The sequence below is a fragment of the Panthera uncia genome, chromosome F2, assembly GCF_023721935.1.
Source record: "Panthera uncia isolate 11264 chromosome F2, Puncia_PCG_1.0, whole genome shotgun sequence".
Taxonomy (NCBI): Eukaryota; Metazoa; Chordata; class Mammalia; order Carnivora; family Felidae; genus Panthera; species Panthera uncia.
The window spans coordinates 28,742,028-28,761,567 of NC_064812.1; the positions used below are offsets into that span (position 1 = coordinate 28,742,028).

General features: G+C 37.0%; 1 protein-coding gene across 1 annotated transcript in view; it reads right to left on the reverse strand.

Annotated features, from left to right (window-relative positions):
• The window catches only part of PKHD1L1 (PKHD1 like 1), a 160,170-nt gene extending 143,960 nt beyond the window's left edge, over positions 1–16,210 (reverse strand). Inside the window, exons 1-6 of the mRNA XM_049633010.1 lie at positions 16,034–16,210; positions 14,100–14,189; positions 4,063–4,207; positions 3,021–3,129; positions 1,933–1,990; positions 270–363 (exon numbers count right to left, since the gene is read on the reverse strand). Of these exons, the coding sequence (XP_049488967.1) occupies positions 270–363; positions 1,933–1,990; positions 3,021–3,129; positions 4,063–4,207; positions 14,100–14,189; positions 16,034–16,106 (569 nt within the window). The 5' untranslated portion in view covers positions 16,107–16,210. The remainder of the gene's footprint in view (positions 1–269; positions 364–1,932; positions 1,991–3,020; positions 3,130–4,062; positions 4,208–14,099; positions 14,190–16,033) is intronic.
• Between the last annotated feature and the right edge of the window lie 3,330 nt (positions 16,211–19,540).

The window sequence follows — 19,540 nt, forward strand, 5'->3', positions numbered from 1 at the left end:
CCTCCATGTTCCTTCCATTAATAATATCCATCAAAGAAAAAAAAAGAATTACATCAAACCAAAAAAGAATGGCATATTGGCCCTTTGCTTCCATGTTGATGGATGAATCACCTAATAATCTACTTTTCTTCCTATAATATGGCTGAAAATACACTGCTTAATCCCATCACATTGTAGTGATTTTTAATATCATTGGACCAACCATTAATTCTGGAATATCACATCATGAGATACCATGATAAGCATATGTTTCCACATCAAAAATTTACCTCAAAATCCTAACATTTTTCCCATTTGAGCTTAATGCAGTATTACTTCCATAGACATCAGTGAAGATTCTGCCTTGGATAGTTATTAGTGTGCCTAAAACAAACAAACAAAAAAATCTGTGTAAGATTATCTACCCATACACCCATACACTTAATACCCAACATCAGAGGTATTCCCAATAAAACAGGCATCCAGATACTTATATCCCATGTTCATCACTATTGTTTACCATTGTTCTGAAAGTTCTAGCAAATACAATAAAACATGAGTATTTATGGTATTAAAGCACTATCTGTAAGTATTTATAGATAGTATTTATTAAAGTATTTATTAAAGAAGTTTTTCATGAAAAACAGAATGAATTATTCAATAAATACTGCCTGGGTCATGAATGACATATTTGAAAAAATAAATAAGATCTCTACCAAAAAAAATAAATAAATCCTAAGAGAAATAAAAATTAAATATAAAACTAAAACCATAAAAACTCTTGAAAAGTAAGTATAAATTTATAAAATATCTATATAATTTGGGGTGGTACAGCCTTCTACAGCATAAAATGAATGAAGAAATGACAATGGTTAAGAGCTATAGATTTAATTTAGAAAATAAAAAATGTCTTAATGACAGGAAAAACCATTAATGAAATTTAAAAGTAAATGGTAAATTAAAAAAAATACTTTCCACATAAAGATATATATATCTTCAAAATATAAAGAATTTTTGTAACTTAATATGGAAAAATTGACTAGCATTAAATTAAACCAATGTGATGAACAAGTAATTTATAAAAGAAGAAATACAAATGGTCAATAAATATGCATAAATGAGTAATTTTTTTTATTTTTGTTTTACATTTATTTATTTTTTGAGAGACATAGAGAGACAGAGCACAGTTGGGGAGGGGCAGAGAGAGGAGACACAGAATCCAAAGCAGGCTCCAGGCTCCGAGCTGTCAGCATAGAGCCTGACGTGGGGCTTGAACTCACAAATTGTGAGATCATGACCAGCCAAAGTTGGACGTCCAACTGACTGAGCCATCCAGGCGCCCCATAAATGAGTAAATTTAACTGCATAAATCAAGAACTGGAAAAATTAGAAATAAGCTACTATATTTTTCATATAAATACTTGAAAAAAATTAGTACTTAAAATTGTCAAGAGTATAGAAAAGGGTATTTTCACATATTCCTGTTGGGATTATACACTGGTATAATTATAACTATAATGAAGTGGAAGCCAGCTAAATGTCCGATAGGGGTATAGTTAAATACTTTATAGCAGATTCATATGTACCCATTGAAAATCATTTTTGAGACAATATTGAGAGCTATTGTACAATCAGAAATGTGTTATTTAGGGCACCTGGATAGCTTAGTCGGTTTGGCGTTCAACTTGGTATTGGCTCAAGTCGTGATCTCACGGTTTGTGAGTCTGAGCCACGCGCTGGGCTCTGCACTGACAGTGAGAAGCCTGCTTAGGATTCTCCCTCTTCCTCTCTCGGCCCCTCCTGCACTCACACATGTGCACTCTCTCTCTCTCAAAATAAATAAATACTTTAATAAAAAAGATATTACTTATAATTATCAGATATAATAATTTTATATACTAAAAATTAAAGACCACAAACCAAAAAAAATATTTCAGCTGTCTTATAACAGACCTGGAGTTCCAGATAAAGGTGTGATGCTCTTTATTGTTGGGGTTCTGAAACTTTTTGCCTGTAAAATAATACTGTCAATAAGCTAATATCTCTGCTCCTTACATTATTTACATTTAAACAATATCCATAATATGACTGACAAAATATATCTTTTTACATATAAGAAAATAAAGTTTAGAATATTATTCTGATTATTCAAGATCTTTTCCTTAGCCACTAAAAATCTTCTTTCATTTCAAAATGTTTTTAGCTTGGAATTTTCACATTCAATCATCCTTCGTTATCAGTGTAAGTCAAAACCTAGTAATAAGGTTCTCTGGTAACAACTTTTAGGAATTTGGTGAAATAAAATTACAGAAAGCCTCCTTTTATTTAAGCCAATGGAGAAAAAATAACAAAGCATATTTCATAAACAGAAGCAAAACCTGGCAAAAGTCCATCAAAGTAAGCTTTAGTAACTAAGCTAATGATAACTTTCTAGAGCAATGCAGGTATAATTCTTAAGAATTGTGACAAACATGATTGGAATTGGGAGAGAGCAGAAGTCCAGGGAGCCCACAAGGGTGATGGAAACTCTAATACTTTTGATAGACACACATAATTTTTAAAAATATATGGATTATCCTTAGAAGAAATGTATTATTGTAAATAACTCTATATAGGGTAATTACATTTTGCATGACTTCTATGGTACGTGCAGTTATATTTCATCTCTTTACATTAGAAATTGAAAGGAAAAATAGGCTATTTAAAATGAAGGTGAATCCAATGACAATAAGAAAAGGAAAATCAAACTAAGAGTTGAAATGGAGAAAGAGAAAAAAGAGTTTGAGTGAGGAAACAATTTAAAGTTTAAAAGTTTAATTCAACAGTAAAATTAAAGAGGGAAACAAATAAATGATAAAAGAGATTCCACTACTATAGAAGATAATTAAAACTGAGTGAAGTTATCCTTAGCTACCTGCTAGTATATTTTTTAAGTGTGGAAAAGATAACAATCTGTAAAATTAAAAAATAAAAGCCCAGTTCTGCAAGAGAGCAAGCACGAGATCGATTATCCGTTAAGCTAAAGAGGAGATCCCATGTACATTGAAGGTGCATGCCCAGCTGTCAAGGCGACCTCTGCAGGTATTACTTTCTGTAACAGGAACCCCATCCACACTGACTCTGACGGTGTAGGAACCTTCTGGCATTGCTCTGCAAAGCAAATGAAGGAATGCAATGACCCTTTTATTTCATGTATACCATCAATAAAAAATACTGCCCCAGACTACAAGTCATTTTTGAAAACAAAGTGTCAAAAATTCTAATTGACGTACAGCTAAATTCCATTCTATATTATTAGAATTCCATTCTATATTATGGAGAGAGGTCCATCCTGAACTCTGTACTGCAGATTCTAGCATCATGGACCTCAGGCAAATGCTTATTCTAAGTGCACTGGTGCTTACTGAGGAGGAAAACAAATGTATTAACAAATGTAAGAATAATAACTTGAAACGCTATCATTGTCACCTTGGTACAGTTATGCTATGATTTGCTTTTTAAAAAGTTTGATCAAATTTCTAAGAAAGTTTTTGCTGCTGAAAAATAGCCAACAAGCTCAATGTAGATGAAATCCTCTAGAATACATGCTACCTGTCTTATTAGTAAAAGTTGCCATTTATAATGATTAATTTTTTCCTCTAAGTTGCTAATAACAAACATCATTTTGGGCTGATAGTAAAGAACTTGAAATGTCACTCTACAAAAGGATCATCTTTAATCTTAATGATTATGTCAAGACTTTGAACAAAATTAATCAAATCAGACAGGAAAGCATAATTTTGATATTTTGAGGAGCATCATTATGATTTAATAGTAGCCATTTATCTTCTAAAAGGGATCAACAATGATAAGATAATAGCTATAATAACCTGGGAGAAGATTTAGAATATATCTTATTGTGCCAATATGTGGAAAGAGCATTACAACTCAATACAATAAAGTTATAAAATAGTCTAAACTACATGAAATAAAAGACAGCTGATCATCAGAAAATATTATTAATATCCAGATTATATAAAAAACTATATAAAACTAATATGTATATGAGAAAGATATTCTTATTAAAGGTAGTATAAAACATACCTAGTATAGCATGTAATTTGAGTTGAATGACTTGAATCCTTTTCTACATCACAAGAAAATGATTGGAAAGAGGAAACTAATTGCACACTGTTTCCCAACTCAGCATTATCAGCTCCATAGTTAAACTGGTTTGCTTGAGCAAAACCTGGAAAGGTAAAAACACTGAATTATTATTAATGGAATTCTGTTTTCAAAGATCTAACAATTGTCATTCAGTACTGAATCATCAATAAATAATAAGGAATAGTACTAAAGTAAGCAGTTAACCTATTTTGTATTTATCCCAAGATTATAATCCTCCTTGGAAGCATAAAAAATTGCTTTCAATTCATTTCTCCACAAAAGTAATGCTTGAGAACGTATTATTTGTTAGGCATGGAATTAAATAGCTTAGATTCCAGTGGTAGGGTGTGAAAGGCTGGAGAAAACAGACGTGCACCAATTGCTGTATCTGCTGGGGATAAATGCTATGAAACCAAGCAGGCCTGATGGGGTAGGAAGAGTAGATGAGGCGAACACTATTTTATAAGGGATGGAATCTTTACTTTGAGTTCCTACAAAGCAAAGTCTGAGGTGAGAACTTGCAAGCAAATGGTTTATTCAAGTGATGACCCTTTTGGGACAAAAGAATAAAACCTGAAGAAAGAAAACCTGAGCCAAAAGCACAAGTGGGGTTCAATCTTGCTGGAAACTTCCAAGGAAACTACAGACTACCTCTCGGAATCAAAGAATCAATGGCAAGAAACATCACTTCATCAAATCCTGTCCGCATTAGTTGAGAGTTCTCCCTAGGGGAAAAGGGTTTTTCCTGCACTTTCGGGCTGCACATATGTCCACATGCCATATGGATTCCAATGTCCCAAGTCATTGCATCAGTGAAGCCCTGGGACAATAGACAAAGACATGCTATGGGCACAGAAGGCAAGAGCTACAAGCATAGACTTTGTCAAAGTATATGAGGGACTATTTGCCATGGCTGTGGCTAGCATTAGAGGTGAGAACAAGAGGATGTGAAGCTGAGTGTAAAAGACACCTCTTACAGTCAACTCTTCACAACATATAGACATGCTTATGCCCCACATTTTAAGTACAATCCATTTTCAAGCCAAGAGCTCTGTTAAAGATTTAATACCAGAAGGTTAGTGGGGCAAGATACATGCCACACTAACACAATGGTTCCTGAGGCTATAATGAATACTCACCATACCCATTTTATTTTTTTTTACCACACATAGATTTCCTTACCCTTAACCAGTACTTCAACTAATGGAGTGACACTATCCTTCATACTGGGGGTCTGAGCCCTTAATTGCCTTGCCCTTGTTAGGCTATGGTTACCACAATCGCCTATTCACAGTTATCACTGGACACAGAAGCCAAGAGATACTCCATTAATACCCTGAATTCCAGACATATTCCTCCCTATCTCCATTAGGGAAAGCAACCCTACCTCTCCATGATCATCAGTACTGATTATCTCTAGTAGTCTGCTAATTATGTTTGATGAATTCAAACAGATCAAGTAGTAGTGGTCGTTTCAGTTCAGTGGAAGCCATACAGGGATCCCTGGCAAAAGCATTCTCTAGGGGTGCCTGGATGGCTCAGTCAGTTAAGCGTCCAACTTTGGCTTAAGTCATGATCTCACAGTTCGTAAATTTGAGCCCCTCATTGGGCTCTCTGCTTTCAGCATGGAGCTCACTTCAGATCTTCTGTTTCCCTCTCTCCCTGTTCCTACCCCACCAGCTCATGTGCACATACTCTCTCTCTCTTAAAAAAAGAAAAAAAGAAAAAGAAAGAAAAAGCATTCTATAATCCAGCAGAATCTAAAACTGTAGGAACAGAAAGCACAGATTCAGTTTCCAGATCACTGGAAGCAATACTGACAGAGAGTAACCATTTTTTCCCAGCTCCAAGTATTCTGTCTCTTGGGAAACAGCAGCATGTTATCTGCCATGGCTCCATGCATATGGCATATGATGGAGGCTAGCATCTCACCCCACAGAACGTTGTTTCATAGCTGGGATCTTTTATAGACCCCTTTTATAGCTGACTTATCTTTTATAGACCATTCCATCATTCTACTAGGCCACATCTTTCAGGGTAACACAGGTTTTGTGGTCATGTGCCAATAATTACAACTTTTTCACTATAAAATGTTTTCTTTGTTATGAGGCACTATTCTGTGGAATTTCATGGCAATAACTCAGACTCTGGAAGCTCTAAGATGGAACTGGCAGAGGCACTGTGGATAGAGAAGGCAAAATCTATATCCGAAGTGTCTGTTCCTGCAATAATGATCGTTGTTCTTTCCATGAAAGAAGGGGAGTAATGCAATCAACTTGTGACTAAATAGGTGGTGGACTTCTTGAGGGATGGACCCTATTGAGGGCTTAGTATTGGTCTCTGCTACTGGCAGGTCAGGTATTCAACAACTGCAGTGAGCAGCTTAGCCTCGGGAAAAGGGAGTCCATGGTATTGGCCCATGGCCTTCACCTCATGGCCCCTCTGTTCATGGGCCCATTGCACAAGCACTGAGGTGGACAAAGAGAGAAGTTCCTGAATGAGTCACTCCATCAACGTGGTTGCTCTGTTTCCTCTGTGGGGGATCCTCTCTTGCAGGAACTAACTTGAGACATACAGATCTGCATACTTTGTGCTCATACCATGAGCCCCTTCACGTGCCTGTTTCCAAGACCTTCTTGTTTCTGATTTCAAACCCTGTTTCTGGGATATAGGAGGCATGTGACATAAATGGTCAAGAAAGCTTTTTGGAAGGAGTAAGCCAGGAGACTATCTATGGCGCGTGCATTTTAGATAGAGGGAACATGATGTTCAGGGTCCTATACTGGGAACATGTTTCTGGACTCAAGAATTAGCAAGCACGGTTGGAGAAGTATGTGTGAGAAGAGTGGCAGGACATGGGACCAGAAGTTGAGGCATTTAGATTATTTTTACGAGTGAGAAAGCACTAGAGGTTTCATAGCAGAGGAGGGGCGTGATGTGACTTACATTTTCTAAGATTCACTAGCTTCTATTCTGAGAATATAGACGAGGGGCAGCAGTGAAGATGCTATTTCAGTGATCAATGGATAAATAATTGGCATGGGGTCAAGAGAATATTGGAGGACAATCAGTGAAGAGAAACTTATACCTTTCGGGGGTGTTTTACGGTACACAGAAGCAGAGACGTGGGTGGTAGCCAGAAGGGGGTTGTGGGGCAAGAGGAAACTTGATGATTTTGCTCTTGTTTTTTTTTAGGTTGGTGAAATAACAGTATGTTTGCATGCTAATGGGTGTGATTCAATAGAACCAGAGAAATAGATGATGTGAAACAGAGTAGAAAATTATTTTTTAATTGATGAAAATTATTTTAATCTTACTATAAATATATGAAAATTCCAGACTAGATCTGGAAGTAGTTAAATATCCATTAAGTAATTTTATGCCACAGGTAAGTATTTTATATAGTTGGAATAACATTCAATTTTGAAAATAACCCAAGAAATAATATCTTTGGTTAAGATTAATTGGATAATGTTCTATTGATTAAGTCCTATAATTAAATATTCTTCTAATAAAAATGTTTAAAAGATACTTAGTATTCTAACATGCAGAGTGAATCTATGAATTTGTTAATGTTATAATATTTTCTGGAATAAAGTTAAGTTAGTAAATGAGCAGTAGTTGACCACTTCAAAATCTAAAATTCCTAAATTCTTAGTTTTAAAAAGTATGTGCGTTTTTAAATGTTATTTTTTTTCTATCACAAGTGCTTAACATTAAAACAGCACTATTGCCAAATTGATGACTAATATTTTTTAATTATGAATTTTTTTCCTTTGCATACATGTCATTAATGTAAATTTATAAGTTATCTGAATTTCAGAACCTAATCACCTACATAGCATATTGTCCCACAGTACCATAATAAACTTAAAATCTGCAAGCCACGAAAAATATTAAACCCAAAGATGTAGATTTAACTCTAAATCCTGTGTATATATTACTAATGTTAGAAAAAATAAATATTAAGTACTTGCTTTAAATTGTCAGTAGTTTTGCAGCTTGTTTCAGAAAACAATCACTACTACCACAAGTGCTCACAATTAACAACCTTTAATAGTTGAAGTGGCTGAATTGGGGTTGACAGATATCTGTGGCGTGACTTCTTTTTAAAGTATTGAACATTTTCGGTGTTCTAAAAAGTCCATGAGAAAATATGAATATTGCCTTGTCTAAGGTAGGACTGGAAGTAGGACTACACTGTTCCAGAGGTTCATCAAATGCCAAAGCCCCAAAGCCCCAGCTCTGGTAAAGCTACATGTTAGACTATAGTGCTTTTATTTTTATTTTATTTTATTTTTTTAAGTTTATTTATTTGCAGAGAGAGAGAGAGAGAGACAGAGACAGAGACAGAGAGACAGAGAGAGAGAACGAGCAGGATAAGGGCAGACAGAGAAAAGAGAATTCCAAGCACACTTCGCAATGTCAGCGCAGAGCCCGATGCGGGGCTCAAACCCATGAACAGTGAAATCAGGACCCGAGCTGAGATCAAGAGTTGGGGTTTAACCTACTGAGCCACCCAGCTGCCCCAGGAGATAGCGCTTTTAAAGGAACCCTGACATCCTGGGTAAAATCCCAGCTCCACATGTCCTTGTTGTATGACTTTGGGCATTAGAATTTTAGACATAAACTCTCTCATTCTTAAGTCTCCTCATCAGAAAAATGAACATAATAACATACTTATTAGATTGTAGGAAGACTAACCAAGGATTGTATATATTGCTTAGCTTGGTGCTTGGCTCACATGTTAAGAGCTCAGATGATATTTGCTCTTATTATTGGTCACAAAAACCCTGAAGTTTAAGTTCAGTATTAATATTCCTTTTTATAAATAACACAGAACTAATAAGTGGGTGGTTAGGATTTGAATCTAATTGTAGATGTCAACCTGGCACACATGATATTGGGAGAAAAATAACATTAAAAAATGTTCATTACAAAGCTATTACCCATTACCATACATAACTTCCTCCAGACTCTATGTTCTTAGCTCTTCTCCTGTCCTTTAAACATAGAAAACATAAGCAGAACTCAACAAAGGGGAGGGATTTCAATAAATACCGCTTTCTTCCTCTAAGCATAAACCGTAAACAAACAGAACTTATCCAACATAGGCTAAAGTACAAATATAAGTATCAATTTAACATGTAAAAGATATCTGCATTGAATCTGAAGCTTTGATTCTAGGATGGCAGTTACTGCTAAAATGGAATTTTGAAAAGATACATGAAAACAGAGGAAAGCTAGCTACTTGAAAATGTGTTCTTTCCTTTTGCCAGCTAATGCTTATCTTTGGAGTTCCTGTTGAGTTTGAAATACACAGAAGGGCTGCTGGAAACTAACTAAAGCATGGAAAGTTTTACTAGTGGTGTGGTTCAGGATGTGATGCATGTATTTATTTTCCTATTAGGCACATGTCACATAATTGATATGGTAACACAGATCTGTTCATAAGCATTCTTTTTTTTTTTTTAATTTTTTATTTTTAAAATTTTATTTAAATCCAAGTTAGTTAACATAGAGTATAATAGTGATTTCAGGAGCAGAATTTAGTGATTCATCACTTACATGTAACACCCAGTGCTCATCCCAACAAGTGTCAGAGAGAGAGAGAGAGAGAGAGAGAGCTCAACAAGTGTCAGAGAGAGAGAGCGCAAGCTCATGGGCATATGCACACACGTACACACAAATGGGGGAGGGGCAGAGAGCGAGGGAGAGAGAATCCCAAGCAGACTCCACACTCCCAGTGCAGAGCCTAGTGCGGGGCTCAGTCTCACAAACAGTGAGATCAGGACCTGAGCTGAAATCAAGAGTCAGAGGTTTAACCGACTGAGCCACCCAGGTGCCCCAAAAGTAGTGAAATTTGTAATAGAAATTCCCAGAATATAAACATTACTCCCCAATCCAATTTCTATTAATACACACAAATATGCATAGAAACAATTGAAAACACACGATTATATGTCTTGATGTAGGAAAGTCCGTTATTAATACTATAAAATATGTAATGTTACTTACAACCCAAGAAATAATAAAAAATTCAAAAGGTTTGTTTTTCATCATTCCCTTTGATTATTTCCAGTGTACTTCCAGGAAGTGATGAGAAGGAATCGTTTTTATTATTTCTTTAGTATATGTGCTGCCGAAGCGAGCACTGTTCATAAGCATTCTTAAGGCAAATACAATTGTAAAAAATAAAACCGACAAAAGAAGATATTGTTTGTTTGTTTTTTTTGCTTCGGAGTTGTTTTAATGTCATCTATATGCTTAATGTCACATTTATTTTTAATGTCATATATGTCATACATAAATTTTATACAGTATTTATGTCACATATATAGACATATCTCCCAGGAGTAAAATCTATAGGAAAGCATAGGCCAAATCTGTAAGATTTGTAAATATCCTCATAAATTCTCCTTAAAAAAACTATAGAAATATTTCTAATGTTTTAGCTAACTCCAAAGAGTTAAAAAGAATCCCCTCTGGAAAGAATTTCAGTATAAAAGTATAATTCTAAAAAATAATTGAGTATGAAGAAGATACCTCTGGAAGTACTCCAAAGCACAAAGATTACAGGAAGGGTTGGGTGTACCCTGGAAACAGAAAACGTTGAAGCTTCAGGTGGAAATTCCTGGCATGTTGATGTATTTTTTTCTTTTGCAGAAAAACTGGAGATAAGACTTGCCAGGCACACAAACCTGGTTCTCCTGATAGCAGCCTGTGCTGCTATCATGGAAAATGTCAGTGTTGTTAAGGCCAGTAGTCGTTTTGCACAATGCAGGCTATTTGGGTTTCTCTAGTTAAAAACAAAGCAGAGTTGAAAGCATATAAACCTACTCCAAAGTTGTAACATTCAAAACAATGAGAAGGAAAGGTGCAGTGTGATGAAGGATGATTCCTAAAGAATGGAACCAAACCTATAACATAAATGCAAAAATAAAATAAAAATAATAAAAATAAAATAGCTCTAATTTACGGAACAGATAGTATCTATGGGTACTTTAGATACATCATCCTTTTCAATATTTACAACAGCCCCAACAAGTAGGAATTAATATCCCATGTTACTGATGAGGAAGCTGAGGCTTAGAGGAGTAACCAGCCCCAGTCACACAGTGGGAAGGGGCAGAGATGGGTCAAAAGCCAGTCAGACTGGACCAAAAAGTCCCTGTGTTTTCATAACATTATAAAAACTATATAATTCAATACTTCGGTTAGACAAAAATATATGTAATAGGGAAATCTCTAGAAAAAAAGCCAAAAGTAAAATACTACTCCTTCCATCTTACTCACTTTCTTAAGAGAAATATTTAAAAAAGACGTTTGAGAAATACAAGGTATGAATATAAAGTAACAAGGCCAAGAAAGTTAGAAACACTCCAGAACTAATCAAAACGATAACACTCCTCATCAAAGTAGGCCTCCTAGACAGAGACACAATTATTTCCATGATCATGCCATTGCTCAAGACACTTTTACTTAGGGGTTTTTAAGCACCAGACTTCAGCTCAGGTCATGATCTCGTGGTTCGTGGGTTCAAGCCCCACGTTGGGCTCTGTGCTGACAGCTCAGAGCCTGGAGCCTGCTTCGGATTCTGTCTCCCTGTCTCTCTGCCCCTCCCCCACTAGCACTCTGTCTCACTCTCTCTCTCTTTCACAAATAAATAAATATTTCAAAAATATTTAAAACACTTTTACTTAGGCCACATAATTGTAAAATTATATCTTTGGCTCCTGAAGCCTAGCCTTTAGAACAAAGTAATGCAGCAGCAAATTTCTGCCTGCAGTGGTGAATATGATATGTGGAAATAGCCGTAAGTCACATGGATACACCAAAATATTAACAGTAGACCTTTCTAGATGGTGGAATTTCAGGAATTCACTTTCTAAGTCGAACATTTCTATAACATTTAATTTTCTCACCATGACTTTTACAAAAATAAAGTATTTATATAGTCATATGGGACCAACATTTAGGTAATCATCTAGCAGTGACAATTCCATTTAGAAAGTGTTCTTGTGTGATTAATAAATTAGGTCTGCATGCAATTCTAAACATGAAATATGGGCTAGAGGGCACTGATGGAGTATGTGTATGTAGTTCTTCAAAAAAGTTTGTTCAAGTAGCACATTCACTTAGCTTTGGAAGTCTGGTGTGTTTTGTAAATTCATTACATTGCTCTATACACATTCTGTATATATCATGGGCCCTGAAAACCTACATAAAACAGTATTTGGACTCAGCCTCTGAGAAAGACATATGCTAACACATTTTTAGTCACCTGCAGTACGTGGGTAAAGTAAGAAGAGGGAAGACAAATCAAGGTGGGGATGCAGGTATCTGCAACTCAAATAGGATTTCACTATCCCATGATCCTCTATCTCTAGCAAGAGCATCCAGCAATTGAGACAGATGGGAAAACTAGAAATTCACCATGACACGAGTGGCACACAATACACTGTGACTCAGAAAGTCCATGTAAGAGCAAAGGTTACAGCTAAATTCATAAAGATGTTCTTCCAAAACACCTTAAGAATAGAATGTTTTGTTTTGTATTTATAACTAAGGGCCATCTGGGTCTACGTCCTTAATCTCAAAGAATGGTTTTTAGATCAGAAAAAGTTTAGGTCTCAAGGCAGAAAGAAATAGTTGAGTGGTGTTCTGTTCTGTTTTATTTTGTTGTGTTTTGCTTTGTTTTAGTCTGGGCATTTCTTTATGGCTTTGAAAACTCTGTTAAGAACCAAATAGCTTTCAAGCACATCTTAACAGCAATTTACAATACAAGGAAACTATGGATAAAGCCTCTTTTAAATTAGTCTTCAGCAAATACATTGGCTTTAGGTGTTTAGCTCTAAACAACAACAATCAAACGTTAGTCCAAAATATATTCTTCACAATTTAGAGGCATAAACCATTTTAAATATGTCATTGAGAGATCGAATTCTGCAGAAATGTTACTTAGAAGTATCGAAAGACATTTCAGTATGTATGACAGAATAATTAAATGTGTTGCTCTGTCCATTCTAACTCCCAAAGGTTCTCATTTGTCTTTTTATTTTAAAGACTAAATAATAGCTTTTTGTATTTTCAAAAATGCTTTTCTTTCCTATCCTTCAAAAATCCATGAACAGAATATTACTATTATTTAGAATGCAAAGGCCTTAGGACTAAAAGAACCATATATTTAATCTTAGGAACAGTTGTTCATTAAAGAAGTTCACTGATTGCCTACTATATTTCCACCCATGACCAGGCAAGGAGAAAGTCATACATAACCCATGCTTTGATGAAGTATATGAAAAGGATTGGGTGGCAGGAGAAGCCATCCAAAGTTTTGCTTTTAATTGCCTTTCTGCCTTCATTAACATTCTAGTTATCCATCACAGCCTCTTATTAAACATTCTACTTCCCAAGCCCTCCAAATGTTATATTTGATAAAGATAAATGTTATTAGACCCATGAAGAACAAAGCAAATAACTGCAAAGGTGGATTCAAGATTTTCCTTTTGGGGGCACCTGGGTGGCTCAGTCAGCTGAGTGTCCAACTTTTGCTCAGGTAGCGATCTCACCATTCCTGAGTTGGAGCCCCACATTGGGCTCTCTGCTGTCAGTGCGGAGCCTGCTTTGGATCCTCTGTTCCCCTCTCTCTCTCTGCCCTTCCCCTGCTCATGCTTTCTCAAAAATGAATAAACATTTTTAAAAAAATGTTCCTTTCAGTTCAGTCATTATAATCCAGATCTTGGAAGTTAAATTAAGCAAGTGATTATAATATGAATTCAGATGATCAGGATGGTAGAGATTGTTGGGGATTTTGTTACTTGTCAAAGGGGTAGAGTTAATATTCTGGCCAAATGGAGAAACAACTCTTATGGATTTTTTTTTAAACCACAAATCTCTAAATGTGATATAGTCTTTAAAATGCTTGAACCTTGGCCAAAAAAAAAGAAAAAGAAAAAAAGAGGCAACCTTACCTTCTCCTTTGATAGTCAGCCTTGTCGCTCCATTTATGCTGCCATATTTAGGTATTATTTCTGTGACTTTGGGAATAATTTTGGAGCCACCTGAAAGATATTACAGTGTGGAAGTAAAAGCATCAAGTACTCATTTCAAGCATCAAATGGTACCACATATTACAATGTTAAAAGAAAAACATCATGAAGATACAGGACTGAAAGTAAATACACCCATATTCTATTTGTGGCTCTACTACTAACCAATGATTTGACAGAAACTAAGTCATTAACTTAATTAATACCCATTGGCTTTATGCAAAGTACTATCTTAGGTGCCACAAAGAGTGGGAATAATACATGATCATTCTCATCACTCTTACCTATCATATTACAAAAGATTTATTCCAACCCTTAATTTCATGTAGTGCTCACTAACTACAGTTCCATAACTACAGTTAGCAGCCCACACAGCAGCAGACAATGCTGCAGAAATAATACTGTGGAGAAACGGGTTGTTCGTTATAAGAGCACAGAAGAAGTGCAAAGCTGGGTCAATTGAAAGAATAGTCCAGGTACAAAAGGTAATGATATGTCTTAAGAAGAAATTGTTTTCTGTGACAGCGTAAGACTTTAGGGAAGATAATTTCTGGGATCTTTTCAGCCTCCTGATGATAGTAAGTTCTTACTCTAATGGTCCCTAACTCATTCAATGAATGGTGTAAGGTTCCTGGGGATATACAAATGTATTGACAGTCCCAACTTTCCAAAAGTTAGGATAGACAGCACAGAGTGACAGCACACAGAAGACAGCACAGGGGCCATGGGTGACTAAGAAGGGGCACTTCATCCAGACTGCTTGGGTCATACTGGCTTCTTGAAAGAAGGGGCACCCTGGCTGCATCTTGCAGGGCCAATGTGAATAGCTGGCCTGGACCAAGTTTGGGAAAGATAAAGAGGTCTAGAAACAGGGAGGGGCCTCTGCATACACAAGGTCACTGAGTGGACTGCTTCTTTGGAGAACTGGAAGTATGCTTTAAAACAACTCAAAGATACACATTGGCTACAAGAGTTCGTTTTCTGCTTAAACTATACAAATCTGGTACTTATAAGATTCAGTAACAATTCTCAAAGTAGGTGGAAAAATTTAAGCAGAGACCAAAAAGAAAGGCCACACAAATTACTGTTTAAAATGGATATATGAGAAAAGGTTAAAGAAATTATAATCGTATAGTCCATTCCTGCATGCAAAAAGTTTAGTATGGACTTCAGATGTGTCTGTACTTTAGGTCTGACTTTGCCAAGAGCTCCAAGACTGATCCTGCTTCAGGCACATTTATAACTCCCACCAGCTCACAGCCAAGAGTAGGAAACTCCAGTAAGGACTCTGAACCCTATCTCCAAGACCGTGCTGCTCCTCACCTATCTCAGGTTCATCCTCCTGTTATCTCCACGGACAACTCCAATTTCTTATCTTATCATCTCTTCCAACTCTCTCCTGGGTATTACTTTGAAGGCACAGGGCAGCTGCCCCTGAAAGTGACTGACACCAGTCACAGAGATCCATTCCTGTCCTAAGGGGGGGGGGGGGGGGGGGCACTGCTCTCCATACCTTGGGGGAAAGGGACCCAAAAAGAGTGAGAAGAGAGAGGACTCAGACTGTGTCCCCCATCCCCACCCAAGTTTCAGTGTCTTTTTCAATGGAGTCACTTGGGGGTGGGGGCGGAGAGGTTCCATAATTCACGCAGGAACTCTTAAGACTTCAGAGCAATCCCTCTTCTCTTCTGTCTCTGTCTCTCTGTTAGGCCTGCCCTGCAGGTCCCAGGTCCGCAGGATCGCCATGCAGCCTCACTCGCAGCCTTGGCGCAGGGCTGGTGGCAGGCAGTCCCGCCTCTCCCACGCCACCCCTGGGATCAGGGGTTGCGTCTGCACGGACCGTGCCCGGGATGAGTTACCTGTGCGGGGGTCCGCGGCGCACAAGAGCAGCCCCCAGAGGCCCCAGGTTCCCAAGAGCCACAGGTGTCCCATCGCCGCGCCAGCCCCTCAGAGTCCGCGCGCGCCGCTCACTCGCAGCTGCAGCCAGTGTCGGGCTCGGGTCCGGGCGGAGACGCGCTCGCGTGCCACGCTCTTCCCACGCACGCAGACGAACTCAGCCACCCGAGGCCCGCCCCGCCCCGGGCCGTCCCGCCGCACCTCTGGGATTTGCACGCAGGTACACTCCCCTGCGCGGGAGAACTGATCCCGCCCCGACCGGTCTGTGGTGATCAGACCTCCACAGGCAAACCTGGGTGCTGACGTCTGAAGGCTGTCCCCATGAGTGTAATGACTCCACTTCATCTGGCAACAGAGATCAATGGGCAAGTTTTCCATGAATCCTGCCCCACTCCCCACCCCCCTTCAATTCTAGGCCTACACACTTTCATTTGCCAGTCTGCTTTAATTATTATCACCAGGTGGGCCTAAAAGTCCACCTAATGCACAAACCCCACACGTTTTTTTCCCCTTCACATTCATATAAATTAGTGCTGATCCTTTAATTGACAATCATACTAATATGTATCGATTTCTCTGCAGTTCCCAAACACCATGCCCAGTGCTTTAGAGACTTCAACTCACAATAATCCCCAAAGGACTCTTATGATTAAAATTAATGACAATTACTATTGTTATCCCCATTGTTCCAAGCTGTGGACTGAGGCACCAAACTTTGAGTGACTTGCCCAAGGCCACGTAGCTAAGTGCAGTGAGGACCAAGCAGTGACTCCAGAGCCAATGCACTTAACCCCTCCACTGCCCCCCAGTTTAGCACACCTCTAGTGAGGGTTTGCAATGCCTAGGACATACTCATCCTAAAAATTATTCATTATCTATCTGAAATTCACATTTAACTCAGTATCCTGTGTTTACTAAACCTGACTACTCTAGCTGGGAGGGAAGAGAGAAGAAATAGAAGCGAGAACTCTAAAATATGAAAAATAATAATATTAGGCCCTTGCTCTTCAAGAGTTTATACCTAGCTCATCGGGGGTTGAATGTTTTTGTTGTTGTTAGATCCGGTTAATTACATTCATCTCATAATGTTCTGCAAACTGACTCCCCATGTCACCATCCCACAGAAACTAGTGCCTGCAAGGTACCACTGCCTCTGGGAACTCTTTGTAGCATGTGACACTGGTAACATCTTTCTTGAAATTCCATTCCTCTGAAGAGTCTTGGGTTTCTTCCTACCTCTCCAATCATTTCCATCTTCTATTTTTCTCTTACTTCTTCTTCCTGAAAATTGATGTTTCTGCAGGTTTTACTCACCCTTCCCTCCTCTATCTGGAAGTTGGTGAATTAGCAGAAAATCAGCTCATTGAATGCCAATTTGCTGATTAATTATTTGCCAAACTTAAATTTGAAGACTGCAATGTCATATAGCAATAATTACCAGCTTTATCAAGAATTGCTTAGCAGCATTTTCAAAAATACTCACTTTAAATTATTAGCTGTGAAATGTGTAGAAGTGTATATATATTTCAATATCAAAAACCAAAATAAAATGTACTGTGGGAATAAAAGTTGGAATTGCTTGGTTAATTTTGATTTCTTTCTGCTGCTTTTAAATTAGAATTAGATTAAGTTAACCTAAATTAAACTTTAGATGATTTCATTAAAAAGTAATTTAAATGCAATTTAATTCAAAATTTTTATTTTTTTCAGATGCTTCTGAATTTATATATTAAAAAAGAATATGAGGAATAGGTGAAATAATACTAAAATATTTTAAGTGGTTTTAGTATTAAAAAGGTAGTAAATGTCATTCAAAAGTGTTAACAAATAAATCAGAAGTTAATGAAAAACTTTGTCCCATATCCTATACTAGAATAGTTTATAACCAGGAACCATTGAAATAGGCAGACTTTTCTATAGAAAGTCCTCCTATAGAAGGAATCCATATTGTTTATAACAAGGAGGAATACTGTTCTATGTTTTGGATATTAATAAAGTGAATAGGGAAAAGTGCATATATGTATGAAACAAGTATATATAAATATAAAATACACATATCCATATATAATTCACAACCCAGTTGTGAGACTCAAAAATGTGTGTATAATTTTTCTATATATTTCACCATCAGTAACCAAAATCAATTTGTTCAAGCTGCTAATTATTTATGTTAAATTGCATTCATTTAATTTGGTAAATTTGGCATATTGGTCATTTAGCAAATTGATCATTTGGCTAATTTGTTTTAGGAAAATTGATATTTCAACAAAAAGCCTGATTTTCTGCCACATAATGCCTAAATTTCTTGAAAAGCCAAGCACTGTAATTTGCATATATAGATTTTATACTCAACTCTTGTTGAATAAATGAGCATCTTTAACATTTCTCACTTTAAAAGTGCCTATTTATGGGGTACCTGCCTGACTCAGTCAGTAGAGCATGTGACTCTTGATCACAGGGTTGTGAGTTCAAGCCCCATGTTGGCTGTGGAGCTTACTTAAAATAAAAATAAATAAATAAATAAAAGTTCTTATTTAGATGATAAATCAATGTCTTGCAAAAGATCTCACCAGTGATTTTTTTTTAAGTTTATTTATTTATTTTGAGATAGAGGGAGGAAGGGCAGAAAGAGAGGTAGAGAGAGAATCCAAGCAGGTTCCACACATCCTGCATGAAGCCATACACAGGACTCGAACCCACGAACTGTGAGATCATGACCTGAGCCGAAATCAAGAGTCAGACGCTCAACCAATTGAGCCACCCAGGCGCCCCTCACCAGTGATACTTTTATCTTAAAATATTAATATAAGTGGATAGGATAATGTGACAATAAATAATTATAACTAGATGAAAATTTATGTAATGAAAAGTCAACTTAGAACCAGAAAAAATGACTATGTAGTTTCCATAACTAATGATTTAAATTGTATTTATCTTTAGAATATTTAAACCTTTGTAATACAGATTCATCATGGACCATTGACAGGGGAAGGTGCTTCTGATCACTAAATCCCATGCTTCTTTTTTAAGTTAAAAAAAATTCCAGCTCTAAGAAAGCCCCACTAATAGGGCCAGCATCATGGGCATATGACTCGTGCAGTCTCATAGGTCCCATGCATTTAATCCATGCTGTCACCATTGTGAAGTCCTAAATAATTTTGGAATGAGGGAATCCTCATTTTCATTTTGCCTGGTCCTACCTGCCTTGATGGTGAAAAAGAGACAGATTATAAACTTGTTTATCCTTCAATTTGAAAGCAATGAGAAAGTATAGGGAGTTAGTAAGAACTCTTGCAGAGCTACAAGGAATAAAGGGTTCACTATGAATTCACCTTACTTGGAAAATGAGCTGTGTGTGAGAGCCTGATTTTGAATATAGAACTAATTATGAGAGATGAACAAAATGAGGTACCTACAAAAATAGGGTGGTTCTCTTAGTATGCTTTCAACAAATATTCAGTATTGTAGGC